At 36.1% G+C, this 26,845-nt stretch overlaps 1 protein-coding gene across 1 annotated transcript in view; it reads left to right on the forward strand.

Moving 5' to 3' along the window:
• The window catches only part of LOC150106298 (4-hydroxyphenylpyruvate dioxygenase-like protein), a 135,777-nt gene that overhangs the window by 79,537 nt on the left and 29,395 nt on the right, over positions 1–26,845 (forward strand). Inside the window, exon 4 of the mRNA XM_090392330.1 lies at positions 25,112–25,233. Within this exon, the coding sequence (XP_090248456.1) occupies positions 25,112–25,233 (122 nt within the window). The remainder of the gene's footprint in view (positions 1–25,111; positions 25,234–26,845) is intronic.

Raw genomic sequence — 26,845 nt, forward strand, 5'->3', positions numbered from 1 at the left:
AAAGAAACAATGATTTGAACACCGGTTATTCTACTGGCATGACCTCTAGTGAAAAATAAATAAATAAATACACATAAAAATGACCTACCAACTCCTTGAAAGAAAACAGAGAAACTATTTAAATCAATTACTACATGGCCTGAAGATACAGTCAAAAAATTACTTCTGCACTACGCTCGTTCCCTGAGAATTTATGGTCTACCAAAGATACACAAACGAACCACACCACTCCGGCTGATAGTCAAAGGTATAGACAGCCCGAATTATCATCTAGCCAAAAAATCAGCAACAACACTCAATGAGTTGGTAGGTCATTCCCCCCCTCCTATATCAGAAACACGCAACACTTCATAAACATAATCAAAGCCATTACATTAGAGAAAGATCATTTATTAGTCAGTTTTGACTGCTCTCTTTACGAATGTCCCAATCAATGACAGAATTCATCTTTTACAGAACAAATTCCCTCCAGATATCACACCGCTCTTTGTGCATGTATTAAGTTCTGGTTATTTTGTATGGCAAAATGCTTTCTACCTACAAAAAAGAAGGCACAGCCATGGGCTTGCCATTATCACCACCTATTGCTAACTTTTATATGGAACATTTTGAGCAATATGCTCAAGATTCCTCTCCTTTAAAACCCAAAGTCTGGCTTAGATACGTTGACTATGTTTTTGCGATCTGGCCCCATGGCCGCCAGACACTAGACACTTTCCTTAGCCACCTAAAGAAACAAAACAAACGCATACAGTTCACAATTGAGAATGAAACACAGAACACACTTCTGTTTCTAGATACACTTGTCACATGTCTTTCTCCTGGCAGTCATTCCTTCACTGTTTACTGGAAACTGACTCATACTCGCTAATATATACACATAAACTCCTACCACCACCCAACACAAAAACTAGGTGTCATTAATACTCTAAAAAACAGGGCTTTGAAGATCTGCTCCAATGAACAAGCATTGAAAGATGAATTTAAAGTTATCAGCAGTACTTTTCTAAAAAATGGTTACAGCCAAAACATTATTAACAAAATTCTCTACAAAACTTCAAAAAAAAAAAAAAGATGAACCAGACTACAATAAAACTATAACCATTCCATACATTAAAGGGACATGAAAAAATATAAACAGAATACTATAGAAATATAACCTCAAAGCCACCTTTAAACCTCCTGCAAAATTAAAAAGCTTAACCAACTCATCCAAAGACTCACTCCCTCTGCTGGCCCACCCTGGAGTATGCCGTATTTATTGCCCCTGTAATCTACCATATATAAGGGAAACAGGATGCACAATTCCTATTAGACAAAAGGAACATAAACAACACATTAAATATAATAACTATGGTGAAGCTGGTCTTTCTGATCATGCCCTGAACACTTTATATAGAATTGACTGGAAAAGCACTAGTTACTTACATCACACCGAAACATGGTATGAATGCAAATTCATAGCAAATTCAAGGAAGCCTGTGAGATTCTTATTAACTACCCTAATCTTAACAATAATGATGGTCTAAAAATCCCAAGCATATGAAAGGCATATATTCTACCCATGGAAACCTTTCTCCCTAAGAGCTAACTATAAGCAGCACTGTAGATAATCCAGAATTGTAAATCTAATATAAATTGTCATGTTAAAAATAGGACATCATTGTTACTGTAAGAAAACTATCTATATGAAAGAATATTTTTTCTCCCATGTTATCTTAAATAGAATTTAGCTTTGATTTAGTTTCTAAATATTTAATTAATTTTTAATTTTATCTGTATTTATTGATTTATTTATGCCAGTAGAATAACCAGTGATCAAATCATTGTTTCTTTAGCTTACTGTGTGAAATGTAACTCAGCTTGTCCTTGTATATCTGTATATACTCCAGATGATGACCTTAATATGAAGGTCGAAACGTCCGAAATTAAAATGATGGTTATTTATAACATGGTTGTAAAGTCTATAATTTCTAAAATGAATAAGTTGATAGTCAAACTAGAACAGATGGGGTTGAATAGGTATCACCAAATTGTGTATGGGAGAAAATATCCAGGAAGAGGAAAGTCACTAGTGATGTACCTCAGGAATCTGTTTTAGGGCCATTGCTGTTTAACCTGCATGTTAATGATATTGGAGATTTGAATGGGATTGTTCAGTTGTTTGCAGATGATGCAAAGTTGGGATGAACTATGAAGAGTAGAGAAGATGTTGTGGCCTTACAAGAAGACTTGAATAAATTAAGTGAATGGGTACAGGAATGGGGATGATAGTTCAATATTGCAAAATGCAAGGTTTTAAAATTCGGGAAAACAAAGATGGGATGTACAATTTACACTTGGTATGGATATATTGTTGGAGATGAAGGAAATAAAAGCTCTTGGGGTGATAGAGATAAGGATCTGAAATTTAGGGGATTCATTGCCAAAATTGTGAGGACACTGACTTAGAAATAAGGAGATTCTTGTTCCATTGTATAAGGTTCTCATTAGGCCACATGGACTTCTGTGCACAGATTTTGTCACCTCTTTTTCAAAAGGACAAAGAGATGTTGGAAAGAGTCCAGAGACTACTTACTAAGGTAGTTTTTGATCTATGGAATGTCGAATATGAGGAAAGGTTGAGAAAATGCAATTTACAGAGTCTAGTGGATAGGAGGAAGAGGGGTGATATGATAGAGACCTGCAAGTTAGTAACGGATTGTTATAGGATCAATGTTGGAGAGGTTATACAGCAAACAGTGGGCGATTGTGTGTGTGTGTGTGTGTGGTGGGGGAACCAGAGGACATCCCTAGAAGCTGTATAAGGAGAGGTGAGCAGGGGGGGGGGAGTGAGAAACAGGTTTTTTTTTGTATGCGAAGTTGTGAATGATTGGAATGCCTTGCCTGAAAGTGTGGTGTCTGCTGAGAATTTGAGTGTGTTTAAGGCATGGTATGATGAGCTGTATGTATGACAAAAGGATCTCCAAATGAATCTTTGACTCCATGGGATCTTGGGATAATTATTATTATAATCCCAAGTATTATCCTAAGTGTAAGGCAACCGGAAACCACTAATATCCCTAGAAAATTTTAGTAGCAATGTGACAGATAAAATATCTAATGAAGAGGTCTTAAAAAAGAGTATTAGAAGAAAGGGGTCTGTTAAGGAGGATAAAAAGAAGCAAGGAAAACTGGATCGGACATATTCTGAGAGGGAATGGAATCATCAGAGATGCCATCGAAGGAAAAATAGATGGAAAAAGGCCCACAGGAAGAGTAAGGAAAACAATGCTAGATGACATGCTGAATGGAGACAGGTACACAACCTTGAAAGAGAAGGCTCAGAACAGAAGAGAATGGAAGGAAAGTTTGTGCTACTAATAGAAGAATCTGCTCAACTGCAGAATACTCAAGAAGAAGAAGTCTAAGTGTGGTCTGATTAGTGTCTTATACAATGTAACGATAACTCTTTTATCTCTGAAGGTCCGCATCCTTCTCAGTATTGTAGCAATCCTCTGGGTTACCTTCACCACCTTTGCAATATGTTCCCTGAATTTCAGTTTTCTATCAATCATCATCCCCAGATCTCTTGTCTCCCCTATTTCCTCCAGTACAGCTTTTCCAATCGAGTATGCAGCCTCCCATCAATGTATCCCAAACTTCAAGACTTTTTCTGCATTAAACCCAGCGACCCCATTCATTCGCCCATCTCTCTAGTTTATTCAAATCCTCTTGTAGGGCTGCCACATCTCACTATTACTAATAACCCTTCTTAGCATCACATCATCTGCAAACAACTGAATATTTCCCTGCATTCCACTGACAGTGTCATTCATATAAAGGTTAAACAATACATGTCACAATACTAAGCCCTGTGGGACCCCACTTGTAACTTTCTTCCTCCTTGATATTGCCCCCCCCCCATACACAACTCTCTGATACCTATCAGACAGCCAATCCTTAATCCAATTGACTAACCTGACATCTAAATCCATGTGCTGCAACTTAAATATCAGCTTATCATGTGGCACCCTGTCAAATGGCTTTGCAAAATTCAAAAAAAAGGACAGTACAGTCATACCTCATACCCCGAAGTTACGCAGTAGGTGGGACCAACAAAAAGCGCGTAAGTTGAATTCGCATAGCTCGGGTATAATTTTCCATGTAATTTATATATACAAACATACAAAATATTAGTTAATTGGGACCAAAGATTTACCAAAACACCTATATTTTTTAAGAAATATAATCATAATTGTAGTTTTTCGTACATAAAAAAAAGAAAGTTATTTCGATGTCGATGGTTTCATAAAATCTAATAGATTTGTCTGACGGCATAATGTCTTTTTCTTGTCATGCAAAATTTCTTCATAGCAAGCTAATGATTTTTTTATTCCTTGCCTTGTGGCTACAATTTGTTCCTCGTTAGAATCTATGTCCTCCGAAATCTATAAACCTTTCTTTTATGATTGTTCTTACTGTGGATTCCTGTAGATCGAACTTCTTTACTAGCTCACAAATTTTCATTCCGGCTTCAAAATCCTTAATAATGTTGAGTTTTGTTTCCAAAGTCAATGTTTTTCTTTTCTTGCTTGCTGTAGAAGAATTAGACTTGCTTCCTTTGCACGACATTATTACTTTTTATGTGATAAAATGTTTATCAAGAACATAACATTCAACAATCGCAAGATTTTTAGACTATAAAAATCGTGTATGAATGGAGACCATGTGAAACACGTCAGTGCTTGTTCACAGCATGTGCGACACTGGCGAATGCGGCTGCCGCTGGAAAGATACAACTAGTGGTGAAGCGTGACAGGAATACGTACATATTAGAAACCGCGTAATTCCGTATTCTCATAAGTTGGGGTATGACTGTATGTGCCTTTCCCTCATCAACCGCTCTTGTCACTTTATTGTAAAAGGCAATCATATTACTAAAGCAAGGGCGCTCCTTAACAAATCCATGTTGACTCTCACAGATAACATTACCCTCACTTCCCAACGCTGTATACAGTCCCTCACTAATTTCTTCTAGATCTTAACAACTACTGATGAAACACAAACTGGCCTATAATTAGACACTTCCAGTCTGTTATCGCCCTTATGCAATGGCACTATCTTACCTTCCTTCCATTCCTTGGGTACCTTTCCCGTAGCCAGACTTTCATTGAAAACCCAAGTCAGTGGAGCGGTCATAATATAAAGAAGAATTTTTCTTATGTGTGAGATCAAGACTATAGTTTTATAATTATTGCATTCATTGACATTTCCTTTTTTTGTGTATTGTGATAAAAATGGATTTTACCAAATCATCATGCCAATCTCCTATCTTCCAGATTTTATTACAAATTTTTCTGATGATTTCAATTCCTGTGGGTCCTAGATATGTGAGAAGTTTTCTTGGTATTTGGTCATGGCCTGGGGTTTTCCCTTTTCTGAGTATTTTTAGAGCCTCTTCAACCTCGTCTTTTAATATTCAAGGTTCCTTATGTAAGTCTCTGGTGTTTTCTTTGTTGAATGAGACTTAATTATCTTAGTATAGATTTCAGCAATAGTCTTTCCATCTATTAAGGATGTCCTTTGGATCAGTAAGAATACACTTATTGACATCAGCTATACTTGAATGCTTTTGTTTAAATTTTCTATTGAACAGCCTTATTTTACTAAATAGGTCTTTGGTCTTCAAGTTCTTCAAGTTCTCTTCATATATTGTTGATAAAGTTGTTCTTATCTTTAATGCAAATTTTTTTGATGAACTTGGATAAATCTCTGTGGATCTGCCTATCATCTTCCATTGAAAGTCCTTTTTCCTTTTTTTCCTCTTCTTTTTTTCAACTTGTTTCAGAGTTGCATTTGATATCCAGGGGTGTGATTCTGGATTTTTTGGGCAATGTTTCTGCAGTTTCCTGTAATGTTATTTTGGTTTTATCCCGAAGTTCTTCCATGATCATTTCATCAGTATAATTTCCTAGTTCTAGAAATTTATTTTCCACTTGGATGCTACATATCTGTAATTCCTCTGAAGTCTAACCTGGGTGGATATGTTATGTTATTTGTTTTCAAATGTATTTTCATATCAGCAATGAAGAATTGGTGATTGGAGCCACAGTCAACTTTAACATTTTTTCATCATAGACCTCGACCTCCATTTTTTGTTAACAAGGATGTAATCAGTTTGGTTCCTTGTTCTTCTCCAGGTGACTTCCAGGTGTATAGTCTCCATTTGTGTTGATCAAATAAGGTGTTAGTAACCATAAGTTCTCTTTCCATACAAATGTCAATCAATCGTTCACCTCTTTCATTTTGGGTGCGCAGTCTGTGAGATCCCAGGACTGTTTTGTTGTGCCCTTCCATCCTTTTTCCAGCTGCTGCATTGAAATCACCCTTAATGATCAAAATGTCTCCTTTCTGTATTGCATCTGTGGCTAAATTCAGATCCCTGTAGAAGACTTCAATGGTCTCTTCATCTGCATCACTTGTAGCGGCATAAATTTGCAAGAGTGTGATTGGCATTGGATTACTATCGCTCGGATCTCCTCATGTCTGAGGACTTGTGACCTTTCTGATGATGCTTTGCCATTTCTTTCTCTCCTGTGCTTCTCTTATTGCTTGTTCTAGTTTAAGTCCAGTGATTCTTGATATTTGATCAATCCACCTGTTGGTGGGTTTTCCTTGTTTTCTTTTCCCACAGGTTTACCCTGGATGATTACTTTTTCCAGGCAGTTGCCTTCCCTTCTACCTATGTGTCCAAAATATTGCAGTATTCTCTTTTCAGTTATGTTTATCAGTCTTGTGTGGATATTCAGTTCTTCTAGGATATTTTTGTTTGTTCACTTTTCTGTCCAAAACACTCTTAACAACTCCAGCACCACAACTCGAATGCCTGAATTCTTCTTTTGTCATTGTCCAAGCATAGAGAAAGATCGAAAAAACTAAAGTTTCTACAAGCTTAATTTTTGTGTTTTTGGAGATGTGCCAGTCTTTCCAGATCTTAGTTAAATCAGTCATCGCTTTCTTAGCTAGTGCTATTCTTCTTCTTATCTCTTTTTTACATCCATCTTTTTTTGTTATTATCATTCCAAGGTAGTTGAAATGGTCAACAATTTCAATTCCTTCTATATCTATCTCTTCTGAGTTGTTAAAAAACCATTATTTTGGTTTTATCTTGATTTATTCGTAAACCGTGGCTTAAGCTTTCCCATTCTAATTGATTTAGGATGGATTTTAATTCCTGTTCGCTTGTTTCTGTTATCACTGTGTCATCTGCATACATATCATAAGTTAGTGATTGTTCGGCCACCTATTTTGATGCCTCCATTCTACTTTTCTAGACATCTTTTCATTATATTTTCGCTGTAAAGGTTGAATAGTAATGGTGAGAGTATGCATCCTTGTCTTGATCCTTTTTCAAATTGCAATGCAGGGGACAATGAGTTTTCAATTCTTACTGTTGCTTGATTTCCTTGATATTATTAGATGGTTTGGTATTCCTGATTCTTGCATAATATCCCATAAGATATCCCACCTCATGCAGTCAAAGGCATTGGAGTAATCTATAAAGCATAGATAAAGGCTTAAGTTGAATTCCCTTGCTTTTTCGATTATTTATCTGATGTTAGATACATGATCTCTAGTCCCGCGACCTTTTCTGAATCCTGCTTGTTCTTCTGAGATCTCATGGTCTATAAATCTTTGTAATCTCTCCTTAATAATGTGTAGTAAAATCTTGGTGTGAGATAAGGGTAATGGTGCGGTAGTTTTCACAGTTGTTGTGATTGCCTTTTTTTAAATTGGGATAATGGTGGAACTGGTCCAGTCATTCGGCCATCTTCCAGATTTTGTTGCATAAATCATGTATCCAGTTGACTGCATTCTCTCCAAGGTTTTTCAGCATTTCAACTGGTATTGAAACAGGACCTGGGGCTTTGTTTTTCTTCAATGTTTTGATTTCTTGTTCTACTTCACTTTTGAGGATCTCTAGTTCTGTTTCCATGTTTTCCATAGCTCTTTATCTTCTTGTTGAATAGCTAGGTCCTTGTAAAGCTCGGCACAGTACTCTTTCCATCTTCTGGCTATGTCATTAGTGTCATTTAAGATCTTGCCGTTTTCCTCTGCAATTATATTAAGTTTTGGTTTGAATTTTTTGGTTATATCCTTAACCTTCTTGAATAAATCTGTCGTTTCATTAGAGTTGGAGCGTCTTTCTATTTCATTACAGATGTTTTGGATATAGCTATTTTTATCTTTTTGACAAGATTTCTTAATAGTTTTATTCAGGTAATTTGGGTTTTACCAATCTGTTGTTTTAATTTGTTTCCCTTTTTTCAATTAGTTCTAGGGTTTCTTTTGTAATCCATGGACTACCATTCTTCTTTTTTATTGGGATGGTTTTGGCTGCAGATTTTGCAGTGATTTGTTTTAGGTGTGTCCAATATGATTCAATGCTTTGTTCCTGAGGTTTGTTGTCCATTTGTGAAAAGGCATATCTTTTATTGCTGTTATTCTTGTTTGCTTTCAGATGGATCTTTAAATTAGAGATTAATAATTGATGGTCTGATCCACAGTCTGCACCTGGCAGTGTTTTGGTGTTATTGATTAGTGTCCTCCATCTTCTGTCAATTAAAATGTAGTCAATTTTATTCTTACATCGATTCCCAGGTGCTACCCATGTGTACAATCTCCTCTTATGCTGTTTGTACATGGTGTTAGTGATTACTAATTCCCTTTCAATGCAGAACTCCAATAGTTTTTCTCCTCGTTCGTTTCTAATTCTCAGTCCTTATTTTCCAATGATTCCATTTAAGCGATCATTATGTGCATTGAAGTCTTGTAGAACTATTCGAATGTCCTTTCTTGGTATTGTATCCATAGTTTCATTTAGGTCTTTGTAGAATTCCTCACTTCTTCATCTTCTGCATTTGATGTGGGTGCATAAACTTGTATCAGCGTTGTTGGAATTGGGTTGGTGTTTAATCTTACTGTTATGATTCTGTTACTGACTGGGTTGTATCCTTTTGTCGCTTTACTTATGTTTTTATTAACAATGATGGCAATTCCCTTTTCACTGTTATGGTCTGAACCAGAGAAAAACACCTTGTTTCCCTTATGTGTTGTCAAATGACCACGTTCTTTCCAGTGAGTTTCAGCCAACCCTAAGATTAGTATCATATTATCTTCCATTTCATTCTGTATTATGTCTAGTTTCCCAGGTTGCAGGAGTCCTATAATGTTCCATATCCTATCTTGAAGGTATTTCTTAGAGTTATTTTATTATTATTATTATTATTAACATTTGACCTCCATGGAGTCAGAGACTCACCGTGGGAGGTACTCACTATTGCATACAATATTTATCCAACCGCGTCTTAAACTGATTCAATGTGTCCACATCCACAACACATTCCATGCAAAGAACCTGCTTCTCACTCCTTTGCTCACACCCTACTTATACAGTTTCCAGCAATGGCCTCTTGTTTTACTCCCCTCTCCCATTCTATGAAAAATCTCTTCCATGTCTACCTGATAACAACCCCTGACCAGCTTATATGTCTCAATCATATCCCCCCCCCCCCCCTTCCTCCTATTCGTGAGGCTCTGAAACTTACATTCTCTCAATCTGTCCTCATACTCCACATTCCAAAGACCACTGACTACCTTTGTGAATCTTCTCTATACCTTTTCCAGCATATCCTCGTCACCATGAAAACCCACCGACCATATCTGTGCACAATAATCCATATGAGGCCTGATCAAGGCCTTATACAATGAAATCATAACCTCTCTATTTCTGCATGTCAGGGTTCTCCGCATCATTGCCATTATTCAACTTGATGTCTTCACAACTTGTGCAATGTGGCCCCTGAATTTCAGGTCCTTGTCCACCGTCACTCCTAGATCTCTCATCTCCTCTACTTCTGTTAAAGTTTACCCACCAAGTGTATACTTTGCATCCCATCGTTGCTTAACAAATCTCAAACCTTACACTTGGCAACATTGAACAGATAGTTCCACTTACCTGCCCATTCATGCAATCTATTCAAGTCCTCTTGTGAGGCTTTAACATCAGCCTGACTGTGCAGTGCTCTCCCCAGTTTTGAATCATCTGCAAACAGCTTGATATCACTGGTTAAACCCAACCCAATATCATTAACATACAAATTGAACAACAATGGCCCCATAACTCATCCCTGCAGCACACCACTGGTGACCTTTCTCTTTCAAGATACTGCACCTCCATATACAACTGTCTGATACCTATCCAACAGCCAGTCACTGATCCAACACAAAAGACTGTTATCCAGTCCCATCTGTTTCAGTTTATTTAAGAGCTTGCCATGTGGCAGTCTATCAAAAGCCTTTGCAAAATCCAAGTACACCACTGTATATGCATCTTCCTTGTCTAAGGTATTTGTCATCTTGTTATAGTACATAAGTAAGTTAGTGAAAACATGATCTTCTCTTAACAAACCCATGCTGATGACCACAGAGAATACTGCTGTTATCAACCCAATTCTGTATCCGACTTCTCACCAATCTCTCCAGGACCTTCACCACAACTCCCGATATACAGACCGGCCTATAATTTGAAGCTACAACCTCATCACCACCTTTATGCAGTGGAACAATTTTACCCTCCTTCCACTCCCTTGGAACCTGTACTGTTGCAAAACTCTTAGTAAACAGGCATGCCAATGTTACTGCCAGTTCTCTGGAACATTCCCTTAAGATGTGTGGTGATATATCGTCAAATCCTATCACCTTGTTAACATCAAGGTTATTTCCTTAAATACCTCCTGCTCACTCACAATTAAGCTATCCTCTCCTACACTTAATTTCCTCATGATTCCACCCTGATCAGGATGAAACACCCTTATAATTTGATGACTGAATACCTCAACAATGTCTTCTGCAGCAGTTACCATTCTACCACTTTCATCCCTTAACTTCATCTTTCCATGATCATTCTTCCTTCTACTTGCCACATATCTCAAAAAACTCTCAAAGGTTTTTCTTAGCCTGATTTGCCAATTTCTGCTCATACTCTACTTTTATTTTCCTTACTAACTGAGTCACTCTCCTGGCTTGTTCTTTATATTTTTCATGTGACTGATTACCATTATTTATCCTGTACTTTCTTTTTCCAGATTTCATGCTTAAGCTCCACATTTATCCATTTTACACCTACCTTATAATGATCTGATTGGTGATTTTGTGGTCTGGGATTGTCATCAGTCTTGTTGACGTCATTGTTTCTCAGCCTAGTCAAATTTAGTTTTTGTTGCACATTCCTTTCCCCTCCATGCTTAGAGGTACCATCTTGGTGTGCCAGGCTGGCAGCTGCCCCTCTGTTATAAGTCTGCATCATCATGAAGGTTATCATGGGATAATAGTAGAGTGGTTTCCCGTTGCCTTCTCTACCGCAGTATCCTGGCTAGAGAGATGAACAGTCATATCAAATCCAATGCCAACCTTGGGCTATGATGAACATCATAGCCCAAAGTTGGCATTGGATTACAGTCAGTCCTTAATAAAATTATCCTATCATTGATAGAGTAGCTCACAACAATTATATATATATATATATATATATATATATATATATAATTGTGTATACACTGAGAAATATACATATAATCCACTCTATGTATAATCTGCCAAAATTCCCTCACAAGAAAGATCTTTGTTGTAGCATCTATCTGTTAAACTCTGCATCTTAGGATTTCTTTGCCCTCTTTTCATATTCCATAATGCTAATATTGCCTTAGTCACTCATTTCTCTATCCCCCTCCAGAGTTTCCTCATCACAACCAAGTGATTAGATTTATTCACAGTCTGTTGATATAAATTGGTACATCTAGCGCTTTGTTATAACTGCGTTGTGTTTACTGAACTTAAGATCTCTGTCTGGTCGACAATGGTCTTGTTCCCAAATCCTGAATCTCATCAAACTCCTGGCGCTTTCTACTGTTATAATTGGCTGTAGTACTAAAATGAAAATGAAGGTTCTAATCCCATAGTATCATGGACATGGCTTCAGGTAGTAGATGAATTTCATCATCTGGTGTTATACCTTCACCCTGAAGACCTGAATTGACTTTTAAAAAATTACCTTTTTTGGGTTCTAAAGCAGAGTTACTAGATGACTTAATCCTTAGCCTGCCCAATACTAATGTGTTATAGGTGTACCTTTCATTGGTGATGGTTCATCCATGAAAGGGTGAACCCTAAAAATATTTTTTTAAAAAACATTGCAATGTTAAAATGTGAATATTACTCATCTGCCTTGTCCAAACTGAAATTCTGTTGAGATCTTTCTAAAGGGATGACATCATCATCACTCCTTGTAATTCCTCCAGTATTGCAGTATCAGGAATATTTTAATGCAGCTTCCACCCATAAAAGGTTTTTTTTTTTTTTTTGTTAACCTATAGTACATGTGTATTGTGTGTGGGCTAAGTATTTTTTTCAATATTTTATTAATTTTATGTATCTTTTGTATTTTTATTTTTTACATAGTCTGCCGACCCTGCTCTAGAGACCAAACATGGAACTTTTTCAAGCCACTTCGGGCTTCCAATAAGCAGGGAGGTGGTCTCACACCAGGCAATGAAATTTATCTCCCACCTAAAGACTGTCACAAACATCTATGCCATGGCATAATTTGAATCTGCAGCCAGTTGTTGGAGAGTGGATACACTAACCACTCTGCCAATCAGGTTGATTTGAGAAGGAGTAACTGAATATTCCCTGTTAAACCACAAACCACGTGAAATATCATTAACAATAGTAGTGAACAGCAGAGTTGAGTAATAGTGTTCCCCAAGAACTGTGTAACGTGCCACTGATTACTTTCTTTTAATGGACCACTGCTTCCATCGCCTAGAATGGGCTTGTATCTTTCAGACAACCAGTTTGATTATCTCTCTGACTAATCTATTTCCCACCTCCTTATTATTACTATTATTATTACTTAACACCTCCAAGACTCATCGAGGGAGGGCATCTGCTCTACAATGCTCCATCTTCACCACTCCGCCAACCACAACTACTTTCATCATCTACATCAACGCCATCTACTGTAGACCATCACCACTAGTATTTTCACAGACAATTACAAACATCCATACCCAAGGCAGGATTTGAACCTGCAGCCTTTTGGCTGGAGAGCATATACACTAACCACTAGGCCAGCCTAGTTGGCCAAGTGGTTAGCTCCTTAACTTATACACTAACATACAACACAACACTTTATCACATGCCTTTGCAAAGTCCTAAATTATCACCATATGCAACTTCCCCTTATCCAGCATCTTCATCACTTTCTGCATTTTATTATTATTACACAGGAACTCCCAATCCAAATTATGTACACAATACCTATCGTTATCTCTTAAATTCATTTACTAATTGGCCACTCACAACTGCCTCTGACAACACATTCCACTCAGTCAGTACTCTCCATGCAAAAAATGTATTTTATAACTAACAACGGTGATCCCTTGTTCTTTTCTGACCTATTATGTATTGAAATGTTTCTTTACTTATACTCTATAAAATCTCTTTAGTAACTTGTATATTTTCATATCCCATTATTTCCACCTGTTAACTAAACTTTATAGCCCACAAACCTTCAGCTTATTCCGATAGCGATACTCTACAGACCAGTCACTTGTCTCTGAATTCATCCCAGTGATTTGACATTCTCGATAAACCCATTCAACCAAATCTGTGGACAGTAGTCCTAGGCAATATTAAAGCCTTATAAAGAGGAATAATCACCTTGTTTTTACTTGTTAGTGATTTGTTTCACTGTACACGTTATCATCTTTAACACAAGCCTTCACTGTTATCATATAAAGCAGTCTTAATGCTAATATGTTTGCGGGATTTTCCATAAGCTCTTACTATCTTCCATAAATTTTGCCTTGTCAACTAAATGAAAAGCCTTTTTGAAGTCAAGTGATGCTTTGAGCTGTTTGGCCCACTTTTGCATGCATGTTCTCTGAAGTTCAGTTTCCATTCTAATTTACTCTCTAATCCTTGGCCTTGTCAGTCTCTAGAAGTACAGTCCAGCAGTGTAATTACACAGCTTGTAATCTTTTCATATCAAGGTATCTTCTCCTCTTTATGCAACTAGAATGTCTCCAGTAGCATTCCCTGATGGTGATCAGGTTATTTTCATCTATGGAACTGATAAACATCAGATGCATCATATCACATTACAGGGACAGAACAGTCTGGGCTTTCAGAGCATGCACTTACTTCTCATACAGGATTTTTCTGGAAAAAAGATGAAAGTCCTACATAATAACAGGTTCCCTATAGAGAGAGAGAGATTAAATAAATGAAGTTGCAAAGCATTACAACATTGTCTAAACATGACATCTGTGGACTATGCTTATCCCGATTGTGAAATGTAATATGACTTCATACTCCTAATTAAGGTTTCTGAGGCTCAGCTATTTATCTCTTTCTGGGACTCAAGACATTTGTTTAAAAAATGTCTTGAGTCCCAGAAAAAATGTTTTACAAATGTTTAAAAATTGACTTATCAGCCTTAATTCTTTTTCAGCTACTTAGAAGTTCCATATTTTTCTTACCCCTTCTTTTAAAATGTAATTGCTGTGTACATTTAAATGCATTATCAGTTCACTAATGTTTAATTCCTTACAAATTATCTCCTTTGGACAATATATCCACTAAGCTACCATGTTCCCAATTAATTATTATCATCAAATTTTAAAATAAAAATTAAAAATAATAATTTTACCATACATTATTTTGAAACGAAAGTCTGTTAGCTTTAGTAGTGATTTTTTTTTTTTTTTTTTTTGGTTCTTTTGTTTTTGTTTAACTATTGAGCTGCCTAATAATGGGTAATTCTGTGAACGAAATGACTTGAAGTGGCTAAGTGTAATAAAAGGTGTCTATTACATATGGCTTTTATATTACACTCGATTTATAATCATATTAGTCATATAATGATATTATCATATTATTGTTATTATTATTATTGTGTGAGGTACACGCTGTCACACAATGCTCATCCAACTGTGTCTTAAACTGGTTTAGTGTGTCTACATTCACAACACACTCAGTCAATGCATTCCATTCACCAACCACTCTCCATGCAAAGATCCTACTCCTCACTCCTCTGCTCACACCCTCCTTATACAATTTCCAGCGATAGCCTGTTGTTCAACCCCCTTTCCCATTCTATGAAAAATTTCCTCTATGTCAACCTGACAACAACCCCTGACTAGCCTGTTGATAAGGCTGTGGCTACAAATTAAGTCCACTCTATATATCTGGAGTTGTCATGAAAGTAATAGAGAGATTGGTGAGAAGTAGGATACAGAAATGGGTTGATAACAGCAGTATTCTCTGTGATTATCAACATAGGTTTGTTAAAGGGAGATCATGTTTCACTAACTTACTTATGCACTATAACAAGGTGACAATTACCTTGGACAGGGGCGGGGGGAGATGCATATACAGTGATGTACTTAGATTTTGCAAAGGCTTTTGATAGACTGCCACATGACAAGCTGCTAAATAAATTGAAACAGGTGGGATTGGATAACAGACTTCTGAGTTGGATCAGTGACTGGCTGCTAGATAGGTATAGGAAAATTGTATATAGGGGTGCGGTATCCTAGGAGAGGAAGGTCACCAGTGGTGTACCACAGGGGTTTTGGGACCATTGTTATTTAATTTGTATGTTAATAATATTGGGGTGGGTTTAACTAGTGATTATTATTATTATTATTATTATCATCATCATCTCATTTTCCTTTTATTATTATTATGTAACACCTTCATGGAGTCCAAAGACTCATCGAGCGAGGGCATTGCAGTTAGTGACATCTCCACCACGTCACCAACTGCAACTACCTTCATCATCTACACCAGGGGTCGGCAAACTTTTGAGACAGAAGAGCCAAACCTGTCCCTCACAAAAATTTAAAAATTATTAGAGAGCCGTAAATATGTTTTTAGAAATAAGGAAAATTTAAAGTAGTAATATAGTAAATTTATAGTAATATATAACAAGTTATAATATTAATTATATCTTTATTAAATGAAGAAAAAATCACACAAAAAATTGCTCTTAATGGTTTTAATCAGTGTGTGCAATGAGCTTACATTTCCTTACAAAGTTTCTGTATGTCCGGTTTGTAACTAGTCGTTTTTAATTTCACGCACGATTCCAAGTTGGTATCAATAATTTGGTTCCTCGATTTACATTTAATGAAATTCATGTTAGAAAACGATTGCTCACATAAATATGTAGACCCGAAGATTCTGAGAACACCAAATGCAAATTTTTTAAACTCATGATATGAGTCCAGAAGACTATTCCAAGTATTGAAAATCATTCAGTCTGCCTTCTATAGTTCTTTTGTAGCAGTCTGCTTGCGCTGTGAAATCAGACTGCATTTTTCTTTTTCCAGTTCTTCTATTTCAGTACCAAGATGTACAAATTTGGAGCTCTATAAGTTTTTGCTTGTCAAATCCAGCAATTGTATTTCAAAATTAGCCATGTCAATATCAAATGGAGAAAAATTTAATTCCTTCACATTGGCATTAAGAGGATTTGTAATAAAAACTAGAGTCGCTTTATTATTTCTGAATTCCTGAAACCTTTGAAGAAAAGATTCTCTCATGTTTAAAACTGCTGTCTTGAAATAATCTTTGTTAATGAGGACATTGTTTTCTCGGCAATATTGAGACAAGTTTGGGAAATGAACTAAAGTTCCCCTCTCTAAATCTTCAGCACAGAATCAATTTCTTTTCAAATGAAATAACTTCCTCTGGCATTAAAAAAAAGCAGTATTTCCCTTGCCTTGTAATTTACGATTGAGCTGATTCAGTTGTGATGTAACGTCCACCATAAAGTACAATTTTTGCAACCACTGATCTTCTGTTAATTCTGGATATATTCAACATCGTTGTTGTCGAGGAATAGTTTGATTTCATTTATGCAAGATGCAAAATGCTTTAACATGTCGCTTCTGGAAAGTCATCGAACCTTGTTGTACTAGAGAAGATCTGAATACAGTCATACCCCAACTTACGCAAATCCAGAGTTACACAGTTTCTTATATGTACGTATTTCTGTCACGCCTCACCACTAGTCGTATCTTTCTGGCGGCGGCCACATTCGCCAGTGTCGCACATGCTGCGAACAAGCACTGACATGTTTCGCGCGGTCTCCATTCATACACGATTTTTATAGTCTACAAACCTTGCGATTGTTTACTGTTATGTTCTTGATAAAAATTTTATCACATAAAAAATAATAATGTCGTCCAAAATAAGCAAGTCTGATTCTTCTACAGCTAGCAAGAAAAGAAAAACATTCAAAGCGTACTACACACGGCATTCGTTTGCAAGTCTGAATGAAGCTATGAGGCAAAATGAGCAACTGTCTGTTAAAGAGTTTTGGAAACGGTTTAATGTTTTAGATGCTGTAAGAATTATCGGAGATTCTTGGGGTGTCTCAGATATCGGAGACTCTTTGCTACTGAAGAGACCGAAACCTCGGATCCAGTTTTAGCAGTTTTCCAATTTTTCCTTTTAAAATCGAAACAAAACCCTTTTTTGCTCCCGTCATACTTTTTGCACCATCGGTTGCAATTGACACAATTTTATTGAGTGAGATATGATTTTTTTTCCATGCATTCAAGGACAGCATTTGCTATGTCCTCTCCATGCATTTGGCCCTTGAGTGGCAATAATCCCAGAAGTTCTTTTCTCGAACCCTCAGATGATACATACCACACAAAAAGGAAAACTTGGGCTGTGTCTTTGATGTCACAAGACTCATCTACCGCAATTGATAAAGCTGAAGCTAATTTAACGTCTTCGACTTGTTGGTTGGTCACATTTGAGGACGTTGTAACTGTCCCATCTGCTTCTGGTTATATGGTGTCAATGGGGCATTATATCAAGCAATACTTAATCTTTATTTGAGTTGTAAGTCAGCAGTTAGAATTGAAGGAAGTACAGGAAGATGGTTTAATGTTAAATCTGGTGTGAGACAAGGATGTACATTATCCCCTCTGTTATTCATTATCTATATGGATCACATTATGAAGGAATGTGTTATTAAACCTGATATCAAAATTGGAGATGTTAATGTCAGCTCTTTGCTTTATGCGGATGATGTTATACTTCTAAATAAATCCGCTACAAGTCTGCAAGATTCTCTGACTAAATTGAATAGCTGTTGTAATAGATATGGTACGAAGGTCAGCAATAAAAAGACAAAGACAATGAAAATAGGTAGAATCATTGAAAATGTCAACTGTGTTGTGAATGGAGAACCTGTGGAACAAGTAAAACATTTCAGCTACTTAGGCACGATTTTTACTGAAGATGGTAAATTAAATATAGAAATAGACAACAGAATCAGCAAAGCTGGTATGGTGGGAAGTCAATTGAATAAATTCATATGGAATAAGAAAGAAATTAGTTGGAACACTAAATTAGATGTATACAAGACAGTGTTCAAACCAGTTTTAACTTATGGATCTGAGAGCTGGGTCAGAAGTAAAACACTTGACCAAAGACTAGAGACTGCAGATATGAGAGTCCTGAGAAAGATTAGAGGCGTGAACAGATGGCATCAATGGCAATATCATATTAAAAATGAGGATATTAGGAAAGAACTTGACATTGTCAGCATCCAGGAATGCATTAGCAGAGCTAATCTCAGGTGGTATGGTCACTTAAATAGAATGGGAGAGGAAAGATTAGCAAAACAAGTGTTCTCTGCCAGGTTGGCAGGAAAACGACCCAGAGGAAGACCAAGATGTAGGTGGATTGATAAGGTACAAAGTGCCTTAGACGATAGAAATATAAGATCTGATAATGTTGGAGTCTTGACAAGTAATAGACTGATTTGGTGGAAAATTGTAGATAGGAAGTTAGTAATGATGTAATTTTTTCATGTAGTACTGTCATATCCTGTACACCCCTTGAGGGTACATGGCAGGAATTTGATGATGATGATGATATCTGCTTCTGTTTTGGCAGATAACAGTATTTTTTAATTTTATTTAAAATCTCTCCTTTGTTTTTGAAATCCCAAAAAAGTTCTTCAGAGGCATCAACAAAACAACATTTTATGTATTTACCATCTGTGAATGGTTTCCTCTCTTAGCGATCTCCTGACTCACTACGAAGCTTGCAATATTAACATCATTGGCAGACTCTCTCTCTCTCTCTCTCTCCAATAATTAAATACAGAACATGATTTTTCAACATTTTTCTGAAGTTCTTCAATTGCTCTCTTTCTTATGTCACCGACAGAATATTTTCTGGCAAATGTGGCATGTTTTGTTATGAAGCGTCTCTCCAAATTTGACTTTTTATTGTGCGCCAGTTTTTTTTGGTAAATAAGACAGGTTGGAAGGCCATCTGAGTCGAGATAAACACGAAAGATTCAGTCCATTCAGTTTTAAAGTTACTATGCTCATTTGTTGTTTTTCTTAGTTTTTTCTTCGTAGCCATGTTGAAAAGCATGCTAAACAATATATTTTATTTAGCACGTTATATAAATACATTATATAAAAAGAACTAAGTGATTATTCAAAATAATAAATGACAATAATTCGAAAATATATATTTGGTAAAAATAAATTTCACCAGTAACACGTTTTATTGTAACAGTTGCACGTGAAATAAAACACGGATTGGTAAATCGCGATCCTCAACGTATCTAAATATAATAAAACCAATATTATATATATATATATATATATATATATATATATAATAATAATTGCCTTTATAATAATAATAATAATTGCCAGGTTACCTTTATCACCTTAATGCAGTTTCTGGATGCACCCAGCCAAAAGAGAACACTAAGTTGCAGAAACAGCAAAGTGACACGGAGTCCGCTTTCACATTTCGCCATTGCCTTGACCAGTAGAGGGTGCACGTGCACGCACTTATTAGTCACTTTATTGCTCTGCAAATGACCTCAGATGTTGAGGCACCCTAAAACCTAATCCAAATTAGTCACTTTGTTTGGCTGCACTGCCTACCATGTGCTCAACCATCCCCTCCACTCCCTCTGTATACCCCCTCCACGCTCGCTTTCCCCTCCCTGACATCGCACATCTTAGTGCCATGAAGTTTTGCGAGACCTATAAAACAAATGAAATCACAATTATGTGAATAAAATCCTTTAAAAATTTTATAAATTAAACTATGATAGTTTTATTTTCATTTTCAATTTTAATTCAGAGCCACATGTACGTACCCAAAGAGCCGCATGTGGCTCGCAAACCGCAGTTTGCTGACCCCTGATCTACACCAATGCCATCTACCGTTGACCACCACCACCACTAGTATTTTCACAGACAATCACAAACACCCATGCCCATGGCGGTATTCGAACCCACAGCCTTTAGGCTGGAGATTAGATACATTAGCCACTTAGCCAACCAGACTGGCTAAAGAGACCAGATGAAAGTTCCTCGGTGCCAAATAATGAGAATCGAACCCAGCTCTTTCCGACCACATGAATTTGTCTATACCAACTGAACTACAGAGGCTCTTCATATACAGCTATTTGCAGATGATGCAAAACTGGGGGAGCAATATAGAGTCAAGCAGATGTTATGGCCTTAGAAGAGGACTTGAATAGATTGCATGTATGGACAGGTAAGTGGAACTATCAGTTCAGTGTTGCAAAGTGTAAGGTTTAGAGATTTGGTAAGCAATGATCAGATATGAAGTATACACTTGGTGAGGAAACTTTAAAGGAAGTAGAGAAGAAGAGATCTAGAAGTGATGGTGGACAAGGACCTGAAATTCAGGGAACCCATTGCACAAGTTTAAAGACATCACATTGAATAATGACAATGATGCAGAAAAACCTGAAAAATCTATGCAGAAATAGAGAGGTTATGATTCCATTGTATAAGGCCTTGATCAGGCCTCATATGGATTATTGCACACAGATTTCGTTGTTGAGTTTTCGTGGTGATGAGGAGAGTTCAGAAAAGATTCACAAAGGTGGTCAGTGGTCTTTGGAATGTGGAGTACAAGGACAAATTGAGAGAATGTAAGCCTTGTGAATAAGAGGAAGAGGGTGCTATGATTGAGACATATAAGCTAGTCAGGGGTTGTTATTAGGTTGACAGAAAAGATTTTTCATAGAATGGGAGGGGAGGGGGTAGAACAAGAGGCAATTGCTGGAAATTGTATAAGGAGGGTCTGAGGAGTAGTTTCTTTGCATGGAATGTGGTTGTGAGTGTATTGTGAATGTAGACACATTGAATTAGTTTAAGGCACAGTTGGATGAGCATTGTGTGTGCAATAGTGTGTACCTTCCATGATCAGTGTTTGATACCATGGAGTTCAGATAATAATAATAATAATAATATCATAAATATGATTTATAATTTAAATTAAAATTATAAATTAGATGCTTTACTGTAGAAATTTTGAGCCTCAGCAGTTCAATTATTGCAGGAGAGCCTTGTGTTGGAAAGAATTAGTTTTGTATCCCATCTGTAATATGAGCTGGCATAGCTCAGTTGGTATAGACGAAGCCCTTTGGTCGGAAAGACCTGGGTTTGATTCCTGTCAGTTATGTGTAGAACCTTTATCTGGTCTCTCTTTCAATGAAAGGTGGGTTAGCCCGTCTCATATGGAGGTAGGGAGTTTCTTCACCCAGAAACTGGTTTTTCATCCCCCAGAACAAGCAAACCGGCCTTGTGAACACATGCATCCACAGATATAGGACCTACTGGAGACATAGGGCCAACCACCTTATCTTCGAGTTACAGTTGCGGTTGCAAAGTCCAAGAATAGTTGGAAACTTTGGGCACTTAAGTGCCTGTTAGGACTGCTGAATAGGATCTGTAATGTGAGGAACATTTATCAGGTCTTTTCAGTTTAATGGTGAATTAGCCAGTCTCACATAGAGGTAGATGGTTTATCAGTATTATTATATTTAATTTTTTTTCTCCCAAAAACTCAAGTGTATCCTCCCTCAGAACAGGCAAATTGGCATTGTGAACACACAGATATCTACAACCATAAATACTCCTTGCCTGTAAAGGATGGAGCAGAGGAGTGTAATGCTAGCTGCATTAATTTGTTGTGAATCCTAATCAGTGACCTTTACCCATCAAAAGAGATGGATAGGTTGTAGAAGGAGAAGAAATGTAAATTTATGCAAGGTCTTGAGTTGTTTTTCCTGACACCCGAGACAAGAAATATTAGAAAATTCCCCAGGAATTTTGTCGTAGAAACCTCTACTAATCAATGTTAAATTTTTTCTGTTTGCATATATCATTTTACTAAACATTTCTAAAGTTTAATTATAATATAATTTAATAAGTTATATAGTTAGGCCATCCTGGTTGGCTAAGGGGTAAGCCTTCCAACCAACAGGTTGTGGGTTTGAATCCTATTCTGGGCATGGATGTTTGTAAAAGTCTGCTCTGGATGAGATTTGTGTAGCTCCATGAGTTTTATAAGGCTTGTTTTTTTCTTTCTTTTTTTTTTTAAACCAGTTTGTGATCTACTTCATTTCGTGATACTATATCTACATTATTAATCCCTCTTGTTGGATCGTACATCCTGGCTTTGAATCCGCCATTTTGTTGGAATGCTATTCTTATTTAAATTATCCGTTTTTTTCTTATTTAATTGTTGGTTGATTACTGATCCAAATATAGAGAAATTTTATTATACTGCACCACTATATTCAGATTAGGCTAAGTGAAATAGAGGAATCAACCTTCAACTACATTTATATAATCTTCTTTTACAGGCCGAGGTTACTAATATCATATAAGGCTTCCGCAAGGTTCGAATAAATTTTATGAGCAGTGCAATGAAGAAAAATCAGGCAAACAACAAATTGAATTCAATAAAATAAACATTTAATACAGGGTTATGAAACATGTACATTTAAGCATAATTTTCTAAGCAAGATAATCTAATTGAACAATATTCAAAATATCTCTGAGACACTAGTAGCCACTCGGTTTGGTTTAAAGATTAAAGTTAAAATTTACATATCTTATTCTTCAACGCTTAAATACTATTATCACAACTTGTCTGTATTCAATGAGATAATTCAATTATTTTATACATCAACTTAGTTCAAATACTCATAACAAACATAATACATTAGGCATCAAACATTCAGCTGTCAATTCTATACTCTTCCGATTAATTGAAAATGTTTCACACAGTTCAATGTTCCAGAATTTTACAGTAATTATTCTTAAAGTAGAATTCTTTAATTCACTCTTAGTCAACAAACACTTAATTTAATTATGAGGCAGTTATCATTTCAAGGGGGAAACACTTTAAAGCTCCATACTTCGGCTGTTTTTAGTGGAACGCCACAGTTAATGTTGAGATATATCAGGCGGAGCTAACTTTTATTTCTTCACGCTGAAATATAAAAAAGGACTGCTCTTACTGGGTTACACCTTTTACACTTTGGATTCACTATAGGCACACTTAAAACTGTAGTTAACTATTACTTTGAAGTAACACTATTCAAAAGAAATCTTCGCTATAATAACTGAATTTATAGACACAGAGTTATACAAGTCTTGATGCACTCATTTTTAGTAATCTACTAATTCCTTATTTTCTTCTGTGTATTAACTTTGGTTCTGCACTGTTCTTCCACAGACCACTTGGAATTTGTCATAATTTTAGAATTCCGTAGAAATATTCCGAATTGGCTATTAATTCCCGGCCCTTTCTTAATTGATTTATAGCATTTCCCAATCCCCTTACTGCCACCCATTACTTCACTCCTTGCTGTTCTGAATGCTTCTTCCCTTTACTTTCGTTTTCCAATCAAATACGCTTATTCTTTCCCGCCCAAAATCTAGTTCTAACCAGTTCAGCTTATATCCTACTGGCCTCTCTTCATATACATAGCCATTCACGTTCTAAGCACGTGCTAACTAAAAACAACTGAGTTCTGCGACTGTAACCAATCAAATCACATCAGCAGAATTCCACACATTTACATTCTCTTTCAGAAATAACAAATAAAAAAAATAATTCATAGTTCACATAAAATACATTTAAATATGATAAATACAAATTCTTATAATATATATGCACAGCTTCTTATAATATTAACACAGGAATAAATAAAATAAATTGAATGGCATTTTAACACAGAGTCCTTTCATTACTAAATACATATCCCAAAATTATATAATTAAACAATAATAAACGAACTCAAAGTAATTATATGAATAATAATTTATAAGCAAGAGACTAACAACAAATGATATTTACAAGTCTTGCTTAAATCATGGCAGATTATGTTAAATGTGAATGAAGTATTATAATTCCCAAATATCTTCATTCACAATTTAACACTCTGTCATTTACACTTGTGCTGTTACTCCATTTAAATTATGCCAACAATAAATAAAATAAAATAATTAATTAAATATTATTTTATGTAAATAATCTCTTTTGTATTATAATTTAATACTGTATATCATCTTACATCACACTAAAAAGACAAATTATGCAAATAAGTATTTCTTGAATTTGTCCTTTTTTTTTTTTTAAACATTATCTCTCCCACATATAAAATATTGGAAACATCTAGTATAATAATACTGTTCAGGCATCTAGATATGCTATCATCTCTGCTCTGCAGATCAGATGTGGTCTTTTTCATGTGACACAATAAGAAGAGGGTAGTGATGTCATACTGAGTAAGGGAAATCATCTAACACCTAAGGACTTTAACAAACATATCTGGCCACCTGAGCCAGCAAAATTGCTAAGTTTTTTATAACTAGTCTTTGGTATTTAATATTTTAGGAATATAGAAGCATTAGTTGTCTCTGTGATTCTGTGGTAACTTTTACAATTACTAGAGTAGGATCCTTACAGGGTCAGTTCTGGTTACTAACTACAGTTTTCTTTTTTAGGGAGTTACTGAGTTAAGCCAATCTTTGAATTTATTCTGATTATCAGAATAAATATTCTGAAAGTAAGAAAGTTCTTTCACAGAGTCTTTTATTCTGATTGATGATTTAGGAGACCTTTAAAACTTCAGATTCTTTTTAATTAACTTTATCTTTTATTTAATTTTCTTTGTTAGCTCAACAAAGTGAAACAAATTAAAAATACAGGAACAGATGTGAATGCATTGAGAGAGCTGGGAATTCTTCTTGATTGTGAAACTGACAAAGAAGATGAAAATGACAAATTAAAAAATCCCAAGTATGTATATTAATATGTTGAAGTACATACACATATATGTAATTTTTAAATAAATCATGAGATCAACTGAATAATAATAAAAAGAAAGAAATGGCCTTAGAAATGTCCAATATGAATTTACTGTTAGCATTCATTAAATGCCAAACATGATTTCATTTATATATTTTTTAATAGAAAGAAACCTCCACATGTTTTCACTATGTGATTGAAATAGCATCTTCAAGAAGTTAAAAAGACTACAGAAATGTACACTAATATTCTGTGAATTATTATTATTATGATTCAGGCCTCAATGGAGTCAAAACACTCATCATGGGAAGCTCATCCTAGAAAATGCAGTATATCATACCATTGACCTTTCATGCTCTAACCACTCTATCAGGCAGTGCATTCCACGGTCCAACCACCACCTTTCATGTAAAGAAACCACTCCTCACTCTCTTGCTCACAACTTCCTTTCGTAACATCCAGGGATGACCCCCTCTTGTCATAATTCTTCCATCTGTTCCACTTGGCGAAAGAACTCCCCAGTGTCAACCCCTGTAACTACCTCTCGACAGTTTAAAAGTCTCTATCATATCACCTCTGCTTCTATCCACCAAACTCTGTAGTCCACATCCCCTTAGCCTGTCTTCATAACTAACAAGGTCAGCATCCTTCTCAGTATTGCAGCAATCCTCTGGATTACCTTCACTACCTTTGCAATATTTCCTGAATTTCAGGTTTCTATCAGTCATCAACCTCAGATCCCTTGCTTCTCCTACCTCCTCCAGTACATTTCCTTCGACAGAGTGTGCAGCCTCCCATCAGTGTATCCCAAACTTCAAGTCTTTACATTTAGCTGCATTGAACTGATACCTTCCCCATTCATTTGCCCATCTGTCCAGTTTATTCAAATCCTCTTGCAGGGCTACCACATCTTCACTATTACTAATAACCCTGCCCAGCTGTGCATCATATGCAAACAACTGAACATCCCCTTGCAATCCACCGACAATGTCATTAATATAAATATAGGTCCCAGTACTGAGCCCTGTGGGACCCCACTTGTAACCTTCTGCCTCCTTGATACTGCCTCACCATACACAACTCTGATACCTATCAGATAGCCAATCCTGAATCCCGTTGACTAACCTTACATCTAAACCCATGTGCTGCATCTTAAATATCAGCTTATTATGTAGTACCCTATCAAATGGTTTTAAAAAAATCATATTACTAAAGCAACAGCATCCATTAACAAATCCATATTTACTCTCACAGATAACATTACCCTCATCTGCCCAAAGTTGTATAGTGGTGCTTTTTCGACAGTTGAATTTCGCAGGCTAGCACATGTGCTTGCATGGAATTGTGCAATATCATTTCCTGTTGGGTTGCATTGGTGTTTGCTCGTGTTGTTTGTGCTAATTTTCAATTCTGCATTTTTCAGAAAGTAAAAATTTGGTGCATCTGCAGTTATTATTTTTTTGAGTGAAATTTAAGAATTGGTTCAAAGAGAAGTGAACAGAGGAATAATTCAGGAAAGAAGCACACTTGGTTAAGCATAGAGAAGAAGAAAGAAATTGTAGATAAAGTGCAGAATGGTAGAACAATTACAGATGTAGCTCAA

Source organism: Typopeltis vanoorti, chromosome 5 (assembly GCF_054136105.1).
Source record: "Typopeltis vanoorti isolate ZY-2024b chromosome 5, IOZ_Tvanoo_1.0, whole genome shotgun sequence".
Lineage (NCBI taxonomy): Eukaryota > Metazoa > Arthropoda > Arachnida > Uropygi > Thelyphonidae > Typopeltis > Typopeltis vanoorti.